The 19,957-nt window shown below is 38.8% G+C and overlaps 1 protein-coding gene and 2 long non-coding RNA genes across 3 annotated transcripts in view; all 3 read right to left on the bottom strand.

Annotated features, from left to right (window-relative positions):
• Positions 1 to 3,047: 3,047 nt before the first annotated feature.
• The window catches only part of LOC116057129 (deoxyribonuclease-2-beta-like), a 100,867-nt gene continuing 83,957 nt past the window's right edge, over positions 3,048 to 19,957 (bottom strand). Inside the window, exon 8 of the mRNA XM_031309532.2 lies at positions 3,048 to 3,368. Coding sequence (XP_031165392.2) covers positions 3,291 to 3,368 — 78 coding nt within the window. The 3' untranslated portion in view covers positions 3,048 to 3,290. The remainder of the gene's footprint in view (positions 3,369 to 19,957) is intronic.
• Positions 4,373 to 19,957, bottom strand: part of LOC118493140 — a 28,707-nt gene continuing 13,122 nt past the window's right edge. The window contains exons 2-3 of the long non-coding RNA XR_004895123.1: positions 15,454 to 15,651; positions 4,373 to 4,383 (exon numbers count right to left, since the gene is read on the bottom strand). This is a non-coding gene — a long non-coding RNA (uncharacterized LOC118493140). The remainder of the gene's footprint in view (positions 4,384 to 15,453; positions 15,652 to 19,957) is intronic.
• Positions 10,531 to 11,343, bottom strand: LOC118493139. Its single transcript, XR_004895121.1, has 2 exons — positions 11,306 to 11,343; positions 10,531 to 11,043 (listed from the first exon to the last, which is right to left on the bottom strand). It is a non-coding gene; the product is annotated as an uncharacterized LOC118493139 (long non-coding RNA).

Genomic DNA, 19,957 nt, shown 5'->3' with positions numbered 1-19,957 from the left:
ATGAGTGTATATTGAAACATTATATTGTGCAATTCTTCGATTCTTCTTCTGATGTGAACAAGTCGGCGATGGAGAGTGAAAACCCTGCTGGGGGAAACCCAGACCCTGCTTCTCATTTAACCGTGCCACTCCTACTAATTACAACATATATCAGTAGTTTTCATGCTTTGACCTGTGTGACCGTGACGTTAATAAACTGCATTCTGCGTGGTAATAAAAAGGTTTTTTTAAATGTAGAAATCTTAAATTTAACATAATGAACTCTGCAGGGAAATGATTTCATTTTTTAAAAGAAATGGAGTCAAAATGTTAATCACACTTTATTTATTTAATCTGACAGACATTTCAGATCATTAATGATTACAGTCATCACAGGAAACACTGGTCTGTGATTGGCTGGTCTCAAGGTATTTAAAAACTGCAGGTAACCATAGCAACAGCAGTGATGCTCTAATGCTCCGTCAGCAGTTAACTGACCTGTGAAACTAACCAGACCGTAACATGCTGTTCTTCATAACTCAATCAGTATTTAGTAAATTACTCAAACAACTATCTCAAAGCTGTTACATAAAACCCAAATATCCACCCAGAGTCACTCAGATCAACTCAAACTATTCCCCCCCCCTTCCTCATCCTGATACCTCTTAACATCAGTTTCTACACCTTCTTAAATAGACTTCTGTTTGGACTGAAGTCCACACTAACTAAAATATTTTAGCAGAAAATGACGTTTCACTTCTCGTGGCCAATCAGTGAAGAGCACTGTGATGCAGTGCTTATTATTATCAATATTATTACTGTGTTGTATCGTTGTGCCGAATTGTCTTTAAACACTTTGGTCTGCAACAGCAAAGATGCTAAATATAGTTAACGTTTGTGACGTTAGATATCAAACAAATGTAACGTTACATAAACTGGGTCTAAGGGTTATGATTAGGTGATGATATACATTAACCTACAGCTACAACGTCAGCTACAACATGGGGAAATATAAGGTGACTATATTATTGTTGGGCAGATGAACTTGTAACGTTATAACAAACATAATGATAGTTACACTGACTCACTGTTGTAAATGAGAAGCTGTAAATCAGAAGGTTATCTAACAGGGTTCCTACGTGATATGGAAAACCTGGAAAAGTATGGAATTTGATTTTAGTAATTTCCAGGTCTGGATAAGTATGGAAAACAGAAACGAGGGTATGGAGAAATATTTGTGTTTCCAGACTTTGTATCATACGTTGTTCTCTAAAATATAAAGTTCAACCAAAATGCTTAGACCAGGGAGATTTGCATTGTCAACGAGGGAAAAGACGTAGGCTACCACGACGCGATTTAGGGAAGCCTACGCTGTTTTAGCAAAGGGTGTTTTTTGTGTAGCTCTTCAATCCAACGTCTTAGCAGGTTCCTTAGAGTAAACTGTAACGTTAGTTCGTTCAGAAATAGGCTACATGCTATACTTACTTTGGTCTTTTTCGTACAGCTTTGTTATTATGATAAAAAATATGCATGAAGTGGGATGATTATATCTACGGGCAGTAATCTGACTGAGGAGAGAACAGAACAGAGACACTGAACATTTGTGATTAAATACTTGACATGTTAATATAAGTTCTGTGTTAAGTGTGTAGGAACCCTGATCTAATGAGTCTGCTGCCAGCAGGACAGTAACACGTCTCAGCTCCTGGAAAACAGAAGCCAGAGGAGTATTAATCCAAATTATTAAAGATTTCTTATGAGTGGAATCTGTCCTGGAATCTCGCTCCTCCTCATCTTCCCGTTTACCTGACAAAACCACGCGCCATGACAACCGCTATTTTACGGAGGACTTTCCACCAACTGAGGGTGAGCTGTAATATTGAAGTTGTAACTTATGACATCGTTAGACCTATTTCAGCTAGGGCAACCCTTAAAATGTTAAACGCCTAAACTCCGACTTAAGTTAGAAACGTTCAAACTACTAACTTCTTATCTATCAACAGTGATAATTGGTAGCGATTATAATTTTTTAGAAGTTATTTATATTTCTGTCCACCCTCTTTTGTATTTAACTATGGATTCAGAAATATACGTCAATTTATAATCATTTGAAAGTGAAAAACCGAAGCACACTCGGACCCAAACACCAGAAAAAAAAACAGGACTTGTAGATGGCGAGGAGAGGCGTGTTTATCATATCGATCATTAATCAGAGTCATCGTCACAGTCAGAGTCAGAGTCAGTGTTAGGGTCATAGATACCGTCAGGGTCAGGGTCAGGTCTAGGTTTGTTAGGGTCAGAAGTGCTAGGGGACTCTTGGTGACGCTTTGAGGGAGGGGGGCTGCGACGCTTGCGCTTACCGGCAGGGCCCCCGGGTGAACTTGGGCAAGGGTCAGTTTGATCAATAAGACCTTTAAATAGGTCACTGGCCTGTTGATGTATAAAGCACAGCCCGCCCCCCGGCCTTTTGTATTGGCTGGTTGCTCTGTTTACATCAGCGATACAGATCAAATGATTATTATTATCTATAGATACACACCACTTGGAAAGATCTGTTGTAGTCTTCCACTCAACCTTCCCGTTACCCAGATTAGCTTTTACAGATGCAATTTTGATCACTTGGTGTCGATTTTGTACGCAGTAGGAACCGTCACGACCTTTCTGGCAGCCCCAGGTCTGGACTCTCACATCAGTCTTGTATGTCTCTGCAATAGTGAGGTAAAGATCTCCATCTGCAAGAACAACAACATACGAGTCATGTTACAGACACTGTTTACATCCTGACAGTTCAATGCTGTTATCGATATTACACAGAAGAATATAAAGTAAGAACAAAATAAAATAAAACAAAAAGTAAAAATAAAATGACTGAGAATAACATTTTCTTACCAAATCTATCTGGGTCCTTACTCTCTACAGAAAAACAACAACAACAGTAGAATAGTCAGTGTGTGTAATCTTCTTCACATGTGAGTCAGGTTTTCCTGACATTAACAGACAGTTATCTAGACTAAAAACCTTTCTAATGTTATATGAACACACAGAGTCTGTTTAATAAGAACTTTTGGGAGGTTATCTTTCTGAAGACTATTGAAGCATGAAGTCAGTGATCTTCAGCAGCTACACACATTTAAATATAACCAGTTCTAACCAGTCCCAGGCTGTAATCAATCATTAAGATAAACACACTGATGTTAAACTACAGAACAATCTTCTCTCAACCAGTTCACATAACATCTGATTTCCACAGTAAAATGTCTCTTTTCTTTGTAACTTTGTCTTTACTAAGTTATGTAATCTGATTCAAACCATCATGCAGATATCTCACCTTTATACAGTTTCTTAGCAATGCTACGAAACTGTGTTCCTGGTCCTGTTAATCCTGCTGATCTCAGGTCCTGGATTCCCTTTCCTGGTGTATTTTACTTCTCTGTAACCTGTTTAAGCTCATCATGGAAGTCAGCTGGAATATGATAATCAAACGGGAAAGCTCTGATGTCCAGCAGGTGTTGACCTTCAAATAGTACAACAAGACATTAACATCATATTCAAATCAACTAGTAAGAACATAAATATGAAGATGTAACTAATACCATTACCTATGTCTTTGAACTGGTCATAGTTGAATGTTACACAGATAAACGTCTGAGCATTCTTTGCTCCGCTGGATGGGTAGAAGTTATTATCTCTTTTGAAAGGGAATCGTGGTGTGCTGTGTAAGAGCCAGACTCCTGTGGTGGTTTTATCCATCATCACAAGTCCTGAAACATCAACAGATAGACAGACAACTATTGGCTATGATTGTATAAAGTCCTAAAATGTGATTTCCTGTCTGTTTTAATATTTCAAACTAAAAGATAATGGAGTAGTAGTATCTGTTGCTGCTCTGCTTTGTGATTTAGTTCACTTGAATGCGTCTCTATGATCTGATGTAAACACAGAACTCATTAAAATGATTCAAAGACAGAAGCTGAAGGAGTCACAGATCATTGATAAGATAACAGAGATGTGATGTCGTTACACAATGACAGATGTTTGACTGTCGGCTACAGACGTATTCACCTCCAGGGTGAAATAGAGCACTTCTTTATTTAAGATTTTTCGAAGGCCCTATTGCTCTTCTAATGTTTTCTCTTCTTTCTTTGTTTCTTTCTTAATTTCTTTCTTCTTATTAGGGCCCGAGCACCCCCGAACTAATTGAAGTGCGAGGGCCCGTTCATCGCTGCTTGCAGCTTTAATTTGCATTGTCTTTCCAACCAGCACCAGGCCTTAAAGGGCAGGGAACGCCTAAATGAAAAAAATGACATTTTAAATCAGATTTTGAATTGGAAAAGGAAAAGCAGCAGGGAAATGTCCTTTTAAATGCCTTTTCAAAAGCTGTCTTCTTAATTACATTTTTAATTCCTGTTTTTAAAATTGCATTTTCAAAGTCATTTTGAAATGATCTGTTTTATTTAGTGATTCATTAATATATTTTTAAATTATGTATCTATTTACTGTTTTAAAGTTTAACTTTGAAACTCTTTCTATAGTTCTTCTATTAAATAATGGATTTAAAAACCTATTTAATTTTCCTGTTTTAATGTACAATTAAATATTAAATAAAGAAATGTTCTATTTTACCCTGGAGGTCCTCCATAGACTCTGTCCTCTGTGATGAAAACATGATGGAGGTTCAGAGAGATGTTTCCTGTGAGAGGGATGCTTCCTCTACTCACCTTTACTGTGACCAAACGTATTATCAGCCTGACATCCTGGAGGTTGATCACTGTAGGAGATGAATCCAAAGTCTTTTGTCTATAAATGATGCAGAATGAGGAGAAGAAACATTATAATGTTTTAATTATTGGGATGTACGGGACCAATCTAAAGAGAGAACAGCAAGGTACCAAATCTACCTCTGCAGATTCATTATTTAATTACTTACTTATTTAATTTACTCACCTGTTGTGTGTTGAACAGTTTCAACAGAGCACATTGAGATATTTGATGAAAGATAGTTGATGCTTTATAATTATACAGACCATAATATCTATCCATCAGTTTGAGTCATGGTTTCATTTTTATCAAAATAGAAACAGAGCTGCAGTTTAAACATGATTCTCACCATTGATGTGTTTGGGTTAAATATGGGCTCCAGGGTGTTTGCCAGGACACCGTCAGGATGGTTGATGGGCTTATTGTGATCTCTAGAGGTCTTCTTCCCAGCTGGATCAATGTAAATATATTCCAAACCCTCAGTTTTGCCTGTAACTATGGGTACCTTGTAGATGATGTACCTGATGATGATGATGATGATGATGAGTAGAGAGGACAGAGACTCATAAGCAGTAAACATATAAAGCTAATCCCTTATATCTTTTTAATATATACTGTATATATATATATATATATATACTGGTTTATTGTTCTTGTGACACTAGTGTGTGAATGTTTATCTGATAAGCAGCTGGCACTGTGTGTGTGTGTGTGTGTGTGTGTGTGTGTGTGTGTGTGTACCCTAACTAAAAGTTGTCCATACAGTTAGCTTTTCTCTGCTGTAACTAGTCTTGTGTAACACGCGGTAGTGTTGGTGCAGTACGTCTGTCTATCATTAATAATCTGTAGATTGTAAAGATTGTAAAACGTCTTGAGGCCAGTTTTAATCTGTGAACTTAGACTATATAAATGAAAAGGACTTGAGTGATGTAGAGCTGCAACTAGCGAGTCAATTAATGAGTGGATTATGTTGTGGATGAATGGATGAGTTGTTCTGTCTCTAAAATGTGGATCAGTGTTTTCTAAAAAGCCCAAGATGATGTCATCAGATGTCTTGTTTAGTCCACAACTCAAAGATATTCAGTTTCCTGTCCCAGAGGAGAGAAGAGACTACAACATGTTCACATTTAACAAGCTGACATCACACTAGTTTACCTGTTTGATCATCAAAAATGATGAATGGATTATCAAAATAGTTGGCCATAATATATATATTTTTTTTTTAACCTTTATTTATTCAGGGAAGGTTCACTGAGAGGCAGCCTCTCTTTTGCAGGAACGCCCTGATCACATTCACACAGTTACACATTCATACTGGAAGCTGCCCAGTACTACCACAGTCTGACCTGCTGCCACTGAGCAGCTCCACTGGAGCGGTTTGGGTTAAGGGCCTTGCTCAAGGGCACCTCAGTGGTGGTGATGAGGGAGGGACAAGCGCTGTTCTTTCACTTTCCCCACCCAGATTTTATCCTGTCGGTCTGGGGATTGAACCGACGACCTCCCGGTCACAAGCTCGCATCTCTAACCTTTAGGCCACCACTGCACAATATATAATAGTTGAGGACTAATCCATTCATCTCTGCAGCTGTTGGCCAAACTGTACATATCAGCTTCTGTAATGTGAAGATTTTCTTTCTCCAACATGATGTTTAATTCATTTTCTTTGCAGTTTGAACTATTGATCAGACAAAACAAGACATTTACAGTCGTCCCTTTGCATTGTGGGAGAATTTTCTGGTATTTTTAGACTAGTTGATTAACTGTGAAAAAAATTGACAGACTACGGCTGAAATTAAGATTATATTCATTATGGATTTAGTCTTTTCCATTTTTCCATGAATCTACAAATCAGTTCTATAAAAAGGTCAGAAAACAGTGAAAAATATCATCAATCTCTGTAGTTTTTGAGTGTTGCCTCACCAAACAAATTTAACAAGATTAATAATTTTAATAATTATTTTAATAATTTAATTTTGGAAATTGATCTTAATGCCTTAATTAAACAGAAGAAATCCAACCTTCAAGGACACTAATTTTATTTGTAAATGAATAATGTATAAATAAATAAATGTTCTTCTTTAAAATACAGGGGGCATAAGTCAGTACACCCCTATGTTAAATTCCCATAGAGGCAGGCAGACTTTTATTTTGAAAGGCCAGTTATTAGATGGATCCAGGATACTATGCATCCTGATAAAGTTCCCTTGACCTTTGGAATTACATTTTTTTTACTGTGCATGCCACTGTCACCGACACGAGCACCACTATCATCAGCCACAGGAACTGATGAAGCAAGGTCCTGCTACTGCCGAAAACACGTCTTCTTTTTTCTTTTATTTGAGCCGCTTGGGTAACTTTGTTTGATTTTGGCGTTTAGACCATTGCCATAAAAGAAAAGTTTAGACTCGTCTTGCTCCGTCTTTGTGTACTTCCGAGTTCTCCTGTCACCGTGAGTTTATCTTTCGCGCCGGGCCCCGCACCGTTACGGACTAGTCCATTTCATTGTGAAAGTGGGGGGTGCCAGCAGGACGCCTGCAGCTGCAGGTTTGGGCGCTGATTTGCCAATTCCCCACACAGTGAAATGGTAGATAATAGAAAACTGCTTCGCGGAGCAGAGGATTTTTTTTTTTTTTCAAGTGCTCGTTGCGCCCCCCCCATGACTCATGATAAAATGCTGCCCGGGGCGGCCGTGCCAAAAACCGCCCCTGGTCAACACAAACACTATGAATGGGAATGTGTTGTAGCATCATTTCAAAATAAAGAGTCTTTAGCTGCATGCTACCGGCTGCTAAGCTACACTGTTGTTGTTGTTGTTGTTGTTGTTCAGATGTGCACCAGTAGGCGATGGAGAGAGAAAAGCATTCTGGGGGAATCTCTAATCCTGCTTCTCATTTTGATAGTCCAAATCCCTTTTCTGATCAATTTTCAAATTAAAGTCAAACTTGACCCCCCTAATAATTAGTAAATATGATCATTATAGCAGTAGTTTAGCTTTGACCTGTATGACCGTGAGGTTAGTCTCCCATATCAGACCCTCCTCCACAGCGCGCTGGAGGAAGGTCTGGAGAGTCCACATAGCGTTCTGGGATGGGAGGAAGACGAGCTCTGGGTTATTGGCATTTCTTTAAACCAATCACAATAAGTTAAGTCTTCTAGTTTCATGTGATACACACAGAGAGCAATAATTGGATTTTATGAATCTATATTAGATCGTTTAAATGAAAACAGATTTTTTTAAAGAAATGGAGTCAAAATGTTAATCACACTTTATTTATTTAATCCGACAGACATTTCAGATCTTTGTTAATTTTACAGTTGTCACTGGAAACACTGGTCTGTGATTGGCTGGTCTCAAGGTATTTTAAACTGCAGGTAACCATAGCAACGAACCATAACATGCCGACAGAAACGCTCTGAAACATGGAGGATCAGACCTGTTCTTCTTCATCACTGAATCAATATTTAGTAAACTACTCAAACAACTATCTCAAAGCTGTTACATAAAACCCAAAATATCCACATTTTTTTAACCCTCATGTTGTCCTCGGGTCAAATTTGACCTGTTTTTAAAGTTAAAAAAACAGATAATAAAATCAGAAATATGGATTTTTGTCAACCAAATTGCCCAAAAAAACCCAAAAAAAACAAAAAAAACAAGTAAAATTACAGATAGTTCACTACTTTTATTGAATTGTGGGTGTTTTATTTAAAGGGGTGATAGAATGCAAAACCGATTTTACCTTGTCATAGTTGAATAACGACAGTTTGGAGGGTAAATAGGACATACATAGAAGATCAAAATCCCACTGATACCCCTTTCCTCTGTAAATCTCACATTTTGAAACTGCCGCTGAAAACGGGCAAATCTCAACAAAGCTGAATGTTGACGTCATGATCTCAAGTCACGCCCCAAGCTTTGCACAGGCTCCACCACTGACCTGAGGTCAGCTTAGTCTTCTGAATCTAGCTAGGTCATGCAGATCTCCAGAGGTCCTCTATTTAATTACTAAATTCACTTCTGAGACTTTTTTATGCGAGAAATCAACTATGTAGAGGTCAAATACGGGCCGTTTTACGAAAATTGATGGGTAATTGCAAATGTTGTCCGACTGTGTGTCGCAGTTCAGCAGGAGCTCAGCATGCTACGTGACAGCGGCCGGTGCTGCCTCGCCACCCGGCGTGTCCTACTTCATAGACTCTGGCTCGCTGTGAGCTAGCTGGATCTCCGTCACGAAGGGAAGCCCGCGGCGCTCCATACCCGCGCAAAGTCACTGTTTCTGGGTTACTGGACTACAAAATGCTGAGGCCCTGATGGAGCTCCAGGGCCTGCAGCTAGCCGCGATCTTTAGCTACCCATAGGATCAGGGGACAGTAGCAGCTAATGAAATCCCTAATGTTCACAAAAATGCATTAAATTGAAATCGGACACAATAGTTAGCTTTAAAAGACATTGGGGTATGTGTTATATAAGTGGCGTGACGAAATTCAAACTGTAAATATACTTTAATTATGGCGAAAGTGAAACTAACTAGCTAGCGCGTTCTGTACACATAGCTAGGATTGAAGGGACAGTAGCAGCTAACGAAATCCCTAATGTTCACAAAAATGCATTAAATTGAAATCGGACACCACTGTTAGCTTTATAAGACCTTGTGGTAGATGTTCTATAAGTGGCGTGACGTACGTATAAATTCAAACTGTAAATATACTCTAGTTATGCCGGCAGCTGGCAGCCAGCCAGCTCCGCGGAGCTCCACGGAGCTCCAGTAGTCCAGTAACCGAGAAACGGTGACTATCACTGGGTATGGAGGTTGCCGCCTTCTCGTCAGACTGTGGAGCTCCTAAAGTCTGACACGTCTTACCAAATTTGCAATTAGCCATCAATTTTCATAAAACGGCCCATATTTGAGCTTTATATAGTTGATTTCTCGCATAAAAAAGTCTCAGAAGTGAATTTAATAACGAAATAGCAGACAAACAATGTATAACTTTGCAGTGTCTGAAATATGAGACCTGCTGTCTTGTCTCCAAAGTGTTTCTATGGGGTTCCTCAACCAATCAGCTCGCAGCTCATCTAAATATTCATGAGCAGAACATATTTGGAAGAAAAGCTCTTGTTCCAAATAGAGCCATATTCACATGGTAGTTAAGGGCCCATAAAATAGCACTCGGGCCATTTTCAGCCAACCAATGTTACATACCCTATTAGGAGACCTTAAGGAACAGTGTGAGATACCCTATATAATCATTCTATCACCCCTTTAATCTTATAGCATATTTCTGCTTTTTAAACTCAAAAATGTGGTATGATTTCATATAAATGAAGTTTATTGACCATGAATTACAAGAATAAGTGTAAAACTAGTCATTATAATTTGATGTTAGTGGTGTGTATATATTGGTGGTAGTGAGGAAAAAGTGACAAAGTGACAAAAATGTTGAAAAAAGCAACAAAAAAACGACAAAAAGGCAAAAGAACAAGAAAAACATCAGAAAAATAAAAACAAAAAAATGCAACAAAAGTGCCGGAAGCCTGAAAAAATATTCTGATTTTTTTCAAAATTTGTGTCAAAAAGGACCTGGATTCACCATTTTGTTATTGAATATTTTCAAACGATACCAATCTTACACAAATTCACCCTGGTCCTCCAACTCCTCCGTGTATACAATATGTATATGTTTACTTTTGTAATCAGTTTGTCATTTCTAAATTATCACATCCAATTAGCAGTGACAGTTGGTAGTGATTAGAATTTTTTAAATCATTGATATTTCTGTCCACCCTCGTTTGTATTAAACTATGGATTCAGAAATGTCAATTTATAATCATTTGAAAATGATAAACCAAAGCACACAGAGACCCAAACAAAAGTGGACTCAAAGGGAGAGGCTTATTTATCCCATCACTCAGTGATCCAGCATCAGGGTCACAGTCAGGGTCCGAGACACGGGGGAGCTTACTGGAGCAATCCTCAGTTTGATCAATTACACCTTTAAATAGTTCACTCACCTGTTGATGGACAAAGCACAGCCCGCCCCCCGGCCTTTTGTATTGGCTGAGTGCTCTGTTTACATCAGCGATACAGATCAAATGATTGTTATTATCTTTAGCTACACACCACTTGGAATGATCAACACCGGCCGTCCACTTAACCTCCCCGTTACCCAGATTAGCTTTTACAGATTTAATATTGATCACTTGGGGTTGATTTTGTTCGCAGTATGGCTTGTCTTGCTGGCAGGGCCAGGTTTGGACTCTCACATCAGTCTTGTATGTCTCTGCAATAGTGAGGTAAAGATCTCCATCTGCAAGAACAACAACACATGAGTCATGTTACAGAAACTGTCACAGACACAATACTCTTTTTTTTTTTTACATGCTTTGATAATAAACAAATCAATAAATGTGTTCCACTACTTGGACTTAAAAGTTCATCTGTGCATTGGTGTTTTTTTTTTTTTTTACACATTCTGCAGTTTAGTGTTCAGTTTGAGGAAATAGAAACAAAGGTTTAAAGTTTGTTTAAAGGTTTAAGACACATTTAGTAACTGAGAATATTTTTTTTACCGTTTATTCCTTGTTGTTGTTGTGGCCTTTCTTCTTCTGAAACAAACAGTAAAATAGTTTGTGTTAGGGCTGGGCACCAAATTCAATACTTTGTTAGACACCGAACGAATTTCCTCCTTAGCATCGAGTATTGAAAAATACCTCGTCATTCAATACCTAAGGAGTGGATCTCATCTGCGTCAGTGAGCCAATCAGCATGCAGCATGCTTCTACCAAGATCTAATAATTAACAATCTAATAATGATCGAAACGTTACATGTAAAGAAAAGGTGTAATCCTCTTCACATCTGAGGCAGCTGTGTTAACAGTCCATAGTGTCCCTGATATGTACAGACAAAGCCACAGACTCCCGGTTTCATCACAAACTGCTAACTAGCTTATCACGCTCATCGTTGGGGCATGAGTAAAGTAAAAAGAAATCTCTATTTCTATACCACTAACAAGGCTCAAAATATCACCACACTTCCACGGTAGCATAATGAGGGTGTAAACATGTAAACACAAGCATTGAGAACTTTGTAAGTGTGCAGACAGTTTATTAAAAAGATAGTTTATAAAGACAGTAGCGTTCATGTTTACATTTGGGCGCCATCTTGGGAAAACATGACCAGTCGAACGACGAACGCCTTGTAACCAGTAACATATTTACATGGAGTCTGGTGGAAATATGCTGGCTCTATACACGCTAAAAATACTGATTATTTACATGGAGTCTGGTGGGTTTGGTGATGGTGATTTCGGGGCTGTTTCATGTTAAACTAAAAGGATCTTACTCTATAACTAAAAGGTCTATCTCTGTAGGGATCCATCCCATAATGTTGTCACACACTGTGTTAATGTTTCAGGAGAACATGGGGGCGTTTGGTTTCTGGACCTGAAGAGCGGCTCTGGCAGCGCAGGGCAGGGCCAGCCGTCCGCCAAAGCAGACGTCGTCATGACGATGGACTCCAACGACTTCAGCAAGATGTTCGCAGGTGAGCCACACACACACACACATACACACACACACACACACACACACACAGACACGTCTCTCTCACACACACACACACACACACACACACACACACACACACACACGCAGACACGTCTCACACACACACACACACACACACACACAGACACGTCTCTCTCACACACACACACACACACACACACACGTCTCACACACACACACACACACACACACACACACACACACACACACACACACACACACACACACACACACACACACACACACATTTTAACCATTTAATAATGTCCACATCAAGAAAAGTGGTACAGGGACAAAAATATTACAGATGCAGTACAACACATATGCAAACTCATGGACCAGTGACATGCAGCAGATCTTCAAAATATCACTTAATAAGCACAATACTCAGTTCTTAAAAGGAACCCCGACTAGTACGACATGTTGGCCTTATAAGATTAACGTGGGCGTCAGCTATAAAAAGGTGGTACAAAAACACTCCAAATGTTTTGTTTTTTGTTAAAAAATGCAGAAAATCTGTTCCCTCGTAGGCTGCCATGGTTATTTACGTCTCAATGCATTCTGGGGTAGTGACGTGCTCCATGCTAATGGCTGCATGCTACCAGCCATTAGCATAGCAGTAGTTTTCTTGCTTTGACCTGTGTGACCGTTAGGTTGGGTACCGAGACCCGGTGCTAATATGGCACCGGTGCCCAATAGCAACGTGGATTTCGGTGCCTCCTTTTGGTGCCACTGAAATGTCTGCGCTGCTCTCTGATGCTGTATAGTCTTTCAACAAGTCCAAGAAGAACTTGCTTTGACCCGTGTTCTGGATTGCCAATAAATTGTTATTATTATTATTATTATTATTATTATTATTATTAAATTCTGTTATGGGCAGCTCTCTCTCCGCCCTGCTTGGGATGTCCTTTTCCTGTGTGTCTGTGTGTGTTTGTGTTTTGTCTGTTTTTTTCCGTTTGGCGTGCTGGAGGCGTGGTCTGGAGATATCTAGGTCATGGGGCGTGGCCGCTTCAACCCTGCTCAGCCGATCTTCACAGCTGCAGCGAATCATCCAGAATCAACCAGCAATATTTAAACCCGGGCTGATCTTCCTGTCGGCGCCAGTTCGTTAACTACAGCCCATGTGGTAACTTGGCTCCAAGTCCCAGAAGTATTCTAGTTTTTGCCTTAGATCTCTATGCTGATACTAACCCTGTGTCTCTCTTTAGTTCCCGCTCAGTCCTGCTGCTATCTCCACGGTGTCTGCGTGCTCCCAGCCTCACCTACCAGCCTCAGTCTCCACTTCAGCAAAACCACCAGTGATCTCGTCCCAGCCTGTCTCCCCTCGTGTCCTGAAACTGCCTGGACCCTTCCTCGCCGGCTCGCCTCCCCCTCGGACCAGCCAGGAGTTTCCCTGCCCTGAAACAATCAACTGTGTTTCTCTGAGTACACGTTGCTTAATTAAACCTTTTAAAACTGCTCTACATTGTCTGTGTGATATCTCTGCGTTCTGGGTCAGAACTAGCCCCTAACAAATTCTGGGCTGCCAGTTAGCTCAGTTGGTAGAGCGGGCGTACATATATAGAGGTTTACTCCTCGATGCAGCAGCCGCAGGTTCGACTCCACCGTGCGGCCCTTTGCTGCATGTCATTCCCCTTCTCTCCCCTTTCATGTCTTCATCTTCTGTTCTGTGGAAATAAAGGCCTAAAATGCCCCAAAAAATAATCTTGAAAAATAAATTGATGATTGATAAAGATAATTAACAACCAGAGAAACACAGGTGTGTTGCTAGGGGGAAAGCATACAGCTTTTCACCGTGTCCGATCAAATATATATATTTTAAATCTTGTTAAAACTATAATTTTAGCACTGGTATCTGAATAAATCTAACCGACTCCCAACCCTAGTGACGGTGAGGTTAATAAACTGCATTCTGCGTGGTAATAAAAGGTTTTTAAATGTAGAAATCTTGAATTTAACGTGATGCAGAGAACCTTGTTTTTTAAAACAAAAATGAAGGACTGAAAATGTTTATCACACTTTATTTATATAATCAGACAGACACTTTAATGATTAAAATACAACTACATTTGGATTTAACTGAGGTTGTTGGATGTTATTAACTTATTACATCCCATTAATAGTGACAATTGCTAGCCATTATAATTCTTTACGTTATGTATTTAACCATGGATTCAGAAACATGTCGTAGAATTTTTTTCAAATGATAAACCAAAATTTTTGCGTCGACGCTTCGCCACAGCTCGCTACACAGACGTGGGAGATCAAAACATTGCAGAATGGAGGACGAAACAATGTTGACGTTAGCTAGCTACTGGCGCCTAGCCAGCTGTTTAGCTAACGTTAGTTATCATCTAATGTTGGCTTGAATGGTAGCTAGCTTACAGCTGCAGAACACAGCTATCTATAGTAGCTAACGTTAGCTAACGTAAACATTAGCTACTAACCTAGCACAAACAAACTGCACAGAGAGCTAAGATGCGTTGGTTAGCCTAGCACCACCAAAGTGCACAGCTGCTAGATCTAGCTAACGGTAGCAAGCAGATTGCAGTAGCTTTTGAACAAGATAGTTATGTTTGTACTGTAAAAGAGTAAACAGGCCTTTCATTTTGTATAACAGTAATATAATTTTATTTATTTTATTTTGTGTAAAGCAGAAGATTTTTTGCTGTGCAAAACTGTTGTTTAATAAAGTATATTATTAAAAAAATGTTGGTATTTATTTGAGATACATTATAGTTTTTATTAATCAAGCAATAGAAAAATAATTGTTAAATTAATCGTCCAATTAGTCGTTAGATTAGTCGACTAATCGATAAAATTATCACCCAATTAATCGTTTAATAAATAATCGTTTACCCTCAGCCCTAACACACAGACCCAAACACCGAAGAAAGAAAACTTGACTAACAGACGGCAAGGAGAGGCTTATTTATCCTATCGATCATTTATCAGAGTCACAGTCAGATTCACAGAGACGCTGATGGGAAGAGGCCCCGTTATGATTTGGACTTAGTGCACGTTTTTCTGCCAGCAACACCTTTAAATAGTTGACTTGCCTTTTTATGTTCAAAGCACAGTGCCCCCCCCGGCCTTTCATATTGGCTGTCTGATCTGTTCATATCAGCGATACAGATTAAATGATTTTTACTCTCTGTAGATACACACCACTTGGAATGATCATTACCAGCGTTCCATGTACCCAGATCAGTTTTAAGGGAATCAATATTGATCACTTGACGTTGCTTATCCTCGCAGTAGTCACCGTCACGGCCAGACTGGCCGCCCCAGGTCTGGACTCTCACATCAGTCTTGTATGTCTCTGCAATAGTGAGGTAAAGATCTCCTTCTGCAAGAACAACAACACATGAGTCATGTTACAGAAACTGTCTACATCCTGACAGTTCAATGTTGACTAACAAAATACTCCTCCTTCTACATCCTTTACTCAGCAAGTCATTTAATATGTTCATATTGGACTTAAAAGTTTATCTTTGCTTTGATTTAATTCAATTTTATTTCAGTTTTATTCATAGTGTAAAATAACAAAAGGAGTTATCTCCAGACACTTTACAGACAGAGTAGGTCTAGACCACACTCTGTCATTGATGGTTTTTAATACACATGCAGGCCTGCAGGAAAGTACCGTTTGTTTGATGTATCTAATATTGTGTTGGTCATACTATACAATCATTTATTGTTTGTCATTGTTGAATAATACAGCAGATACAGAACTTTAAAAATAATCACATTTCAAATCACAATATTGGTTTAAAAAAAATCACATTTCGATAATTTTCCAAACTTGTTCAGTCATAGTTATTACACATTCTGCACATTAGTGTTTGGTTTGAGAAAATAAGAGTAATATCAAAATATTATTAAAACAAATACTTAAAGACTTTTAGTGACTGAGAATAACATTTTGTTACCATATTTTCCTTCGGCTGCTCTTACTTTCCTTCTTTTTGTAGGAACTCCTAAAAAAACAAACAGTAGAATTGTCAGTTTGTGTTTACATTTAAGGCCGGTGTTCATTGGTATTTTGTTACAATATTTACCTTCTCCGCCGTAGTCTGTTTTACCTCTTTTTCTTTTTTTAGATCCTGAAGGGAATAAACAAACAGTAGAATTGTCAGTTTCTGTTTTTCTTTTTTACATCTGAAGAAGGTGTTCATTGGTGTTTGTTTTTTTTACCATATTCTTCGTCTTTGTCTTCGTCTTCATCGCAATCTGTTTCTGGAAAAAACAAACCGTATAATTGTCAGTTTGTGTAATCTCCTTTACATCTGTGGCAGGGGTTGATTGGTATTTTGTTAACAGCCCATAGTGTTCCTGACATTTACAGACAAAGCCAAAGACAGTTAGACTTAAAGGAATACGCCACCGTTTGTTGAAATAGGGTTATTCACCGTCTCCTCTATATTTATATTGGTGGTCAGACACGGCCAGCTTAGTTTAGCATAGTGAATGGAATCCTATGTTGTCAGTTAGCATGTCGTGAGTAAAAGTGACCCAACAACAACAAAAACAGAACCTAATTACTTCTTCACAACGAGTACAAATAGCAATGCAGATTAAGACTAGACGATTCCCTAGGCAGATATTGATTTGGGACTATATTGGGTGGAAATAGGCTACAGCCGAAGCACTGCTACTCGGGCGCAGAGATATCACGCAGCAACTATGTGTGAGTACAGATCTAATAAGGGTCGATCTATCCCGTAAAATAACCATGTGTCATGTTTACAGTAATCACTTACTCTGTGGACAGCTGTTTATTGGGTCCATTGAGGCATAGAGTCTCTCACACTTTTCACAGGAAACCTTTGGGAGGTTTCCTTTCTAAAGACTTAATTTAGGTTTGTACTTGCTGAAATAATTGAACGCAGGCTGCAACGAATTATGATAAATGTACCACACCACCCCCCAATGAGGCAGTGTTTCCCCCAGGTTTTGTGAGACCGTGGGGGTGGAGACCTCGGGGGGGATACGGGGGCATGCTCCCCCAGAAGAAAATGTTGTACATTTTAGAGTTTAATGCATCAATCTGGTGCCATTTGAGAGCAAAATTAAGAAGCTAGATCTAAGGATGTTTGCTCCTCTAAACATTGTTATTTTGTAAGCAAATTATTTATGAACACATTGTTTATATATTAGGACTGAATGTTTTTGTGGGAAAATCTAATTGCGATTTTTCTGCCAGATATTGCAATTTGATTTGCATTTCTTCTAAAAGTTTAGCTTAAATTCAATATTCATGTAACAGGGAAACGTGATGGAACATTATAACATGAAACACCATCAAAACACAGAACATTTATCTCAAAAGCTAAAGTTATAATGATTAAAAAAAACAATCCCAATAAAAAATATCAGTACTTTCCTTTAAACTGAAGTTTCTGATACAATAGCAGCATCTACAAATCTCGATTTTGATTAAAACATGAGTAATCCTTCAGCCCTAATAGATATGAATGGTGATGACACAGCAAAAAAGCATGGTAAACTTTGTCTTTACTAAGTTAGGTAATCATGCAGATATCTCACCTTTACATCGTTTCTTAGCAAAGCTACAAAACGATGTTCCTCCTTCTGATGTCAGGTCCTGAGTGCTGACTTCATTATCTCTTTGTGGCCTGTTGTTATTATCATCCCCCCTAAGTTTCTGAAGGTTTTCATGGAAGTCAGCTGGAATATGATCATCAAATGTGAAAGCTACGATGTCCAGCAGGTGTTCACCTTCAAATAGTACAACAAGACAACATTAACATCATATTCAAATTAACCACTAAGAACATAAATATAAAGATGTAACTAATAACATTACCTATCTGTTGGAACTCGTCGTACTTGAATGTTACACAGATAAACGTCTGAGCATTCTTTGCTCCGCTGTCAGGCCAGAACTTATTTTGATCTCTTAGGAAAGGGAATCGTGGTGTGCTGTGTAAGAGCCAGACTCCTGTGGTGGTTTTATCCATCATCACAACTCCTGAAACATCAACAGAAAGACAGAGAACTATTGGCTGATAATTGTTTAAAGTCCTAATATGTGATTTCCTGACTGTGTTTTAATATTTCAAACTAACAGATAAAAGACTGAGCTCTGTTGCTGCCCTGATGTTTCTTATAGAGTTTTTATATCAGCACTAGTTTTTAGTAGGGCTGGGCAATATGGCCTAAAAATAAAATCTCCTGTTTTATTTTTTTTAAATTCGATTTACGATTTTTTTCCTGATTTTCCCCCCTACTTATTAAGGAAAGCAATAAGTACAAACGGCAGACAACTTAAAGCAAATTTTGCTTTTATTTAATCAAAAGCAAGCCAAATGTAACCCCCATTTCTGGGATGAATAATAAATAAATGAACACCCTCTTGGACTCAAAGTCCCAGCTGTGTTTTAAGTCACAACTCTGTCTAGACTAAAAGGAGACAAACATTCACCTTGAGAGTAGCACCATTTTCTAAAGCATTAACAATACATTCAAATCTGAGGAAAACTAGACAGCGACATTTTTCATTGTATCTAGCCCAAACAATGCAACAACATACAGGGATACATGGCATGAACATGCACTGCATCTTACTCTTAGCAGAATTACATTTTTCAAACTTTAATTGCACTTTGCATAGAATTTTAAAGAGAGGCAACACTTCTGTCTTGGGTAAAATACTAGTGTAAACAAAAATTTAGCAGAGTACAAAATGTGCAAAATAAATAATACATCAACTGAAATTGATAAAGTGCAAACTTTGCTTTAAAAAAAATAAACCATGCTATTTGTGTCCCTGAACAGGAAAGAAAAATCACATTTTGGTTGAGGTGCAGAACATGAGATATGTGCTTAAGTTGCTGTCAATAACATTTAAACATTTTTGGCAAGGAAAATCAGCCTGTCCAAACACAGGACTTTCACCCAGGAGAGAGGGGTTCGCATCCCGCTTGTCACGCTGGCTATAGTCACTTCTTTCTTTCCTCCCACGTGTCACAGAACCGTACGCCCACCCACAACCTTTTCCTAAACATAACTATGTCAAAAGGAATGGCAATAGTCCCGACCTAGCGCGTTTACTTATAGCGCTAAAGGAGACTTTTAGCGTCAATAAGGCGCGACAAAGGCACCTGACCAAGCGTCCATATTTTACGAGATGAGTGGGAGAATGTGTTGGGAGGGCAGCTCCTTTCTGCCCTCCAGTGGGCGTTCTCATAGTGCTGTGATGTCTCTTGAAAACTATGAATTGACATCCTAAGTATACTCTGAATCGATCAGGATAATCCTGCAGCTTCTTATTCAGGAACTCTTCCTGCTCTCTATGTAAACTCAGTATTGGATTTACCCAGTATTTTGTATTTCTTTTTCTCTTTTTTTGAGAAGAGAAAGGACAACAAAATCATCCTCACTGCTTTAGGAATCAGTTTTGTATTGTTTTGCGAAAAGTTTCGCAACGGATTAATTAATAAGTATCGGACTCAGTTTTACAAGGTTTCTGTGCTTGACTGATTTTTGGATGATGGATACGAAAATTTCGGTGCTAGTGGCTTTAGTCCTCTGTGATGAAAACCTGATGGAGGTTCAGAGAGATGTTTCCTGTGAGAGGGATGCTTCCTCTACTCACCTTTACTGTGGCCTGGATTTTTAGGCGTTTTATA

This window comes from Sander lucioperca, chromosome 14 (assembly GCF_008315115.2).
Source record: "Sander lucioperca isolate FBNREF2018 chromosome 14, SLUC_FBN_1.2, whole genome shotgun sequence".
NCBI lineage: Eukaryota > Metazoa > Chordata > Actinopteri > Perciformes > Percidae > Sander > Sander lucioperca.
Note: the sequence above shows the minus strand (reverse complement) of the source record. Positions and strands in the feature narration are given on the sequence as shown.